We start from the raw sequence: 1,175 nt of genomic DNA on the forward strand, positions 1-1,175 counted from the left end.
CTCCACATGTCTCCCAACAATGTGACTGTATTTGTTCTCTTGGGACTCACACAGAATCCACACTTGCGGGAAATACTCTTCATGGTCTTTTTGTTCATTTTCCTATTTACCTTGCTGGCCAATCTGTCCATTGTCATTACCATCTCCCTCAGCCCCACACTGTCGGCCCCCATGTACTTCTTTCTCACTCACTTGTCCTTCATAGATGCCTCCTTATCCTCTGTTGCCACCCCCAAAATTACCATTGACCTGCTGTATCAGAGGACAACCATCTCCTGGGGTGGCTGCATGACTCAACTCTCTTTAGAACATTTCCTTGCAGCATCAGAGATCATTGTGCTCATTGCCATGGCTTATGACCGCTATGTGGCCATCTGCAAGCCTCTGCACTACACGACCATCATGCGCCATGGGCTCTGCCAGCTCCTGGTGGTGGTGGCCTGGGTTGGGGGGATAATCCATGCTACTGTGCAGATTCACTTTGTGCTTGACTTGCCCTTCTGTGGTCCCAATGCCATTGACCACTTCATGTGTGACTTCTTCTCACTGTTTGAACTTGCCTGCACTGACACCTACTGGCGTGGAATAGTGATATCAGCTAACACTGGGGGCATGTGCTTGCTCATTTTTTTCATGCTCCTCATCTCCTACATAGTCATTCTGAGCTCCCTGAAATCCCATGGCTCTGAAGGAAGAGGCAAAGCCCTCTCTACCTGTCTATCCCACTTTACAGTAGTGGTACTCTTTTTTGTCCCTTGTATATTCACCTATGTACGTCCTGTGGCCACCTATCCTGTGGACAAGTTGGTGAGTTTGTTCTATGGAACCCTCACTCCCATGTTAAATCCTATCATTTATACAGTGAGAAACACAGAGGTGAAGAATGCCATGAAGGGTTTACTGAAGAGGAGAGTAACTTGGGTTGTACATGATGCCTAGAAATTAATAATTTATGTACATAGGGAGGTTGATATCTGTTGTAAATTGTGAAAGAAAACTAAGAATTCTTGCAGATTATTGACAGAAGAAAGGCAAGAGCTAATATTTGTTGATTATTTAATAGTGGCTAGGCATTTATTAGTCATCTTGATAACCTTTAATATTCTTAGCAAGGCTTCAATACTCATGTTCATAACTTCAGAATAGACAATGGAAAAACAACTATATAACCCTAG

General features: G+C 44.0%; 1 protein-coding gene across 1 annotated transcript; it reads left to right on the forward strand.

The window, feature by feature from the left end:
* On the forward strand, positions 1–939 carry LOC125124473 (olfactory receptor 140-like). Its single transcript, XM_047774584.1, has one exon. The coding sequence runs from the start codon at positions 7–9 to the stop codon at positions 937–939; it is 933 nt and encodes a 310-aa protein (XP_047630540.1). The 5' UTR covers positions 1–6.
* Positions 940–1,175: the final 236 nt, after the last annotated feature.

The sequence above is a fragment of the Phacochoerus africanus genome, chromosome 4 (assembly GCF_016906955.1).
Source record: "Phacochoerus africanus isolate WHEZ1 chromosome 4, ROS_Pafr_v1, whole genome shotgun sequence".
Taxonomy (NCBI): Eukaryota; Metazoa; Chordata; class Mammalia; order Artiodactyla; family Suidae; genus Phacochoerus; species Phacochoerus africanus.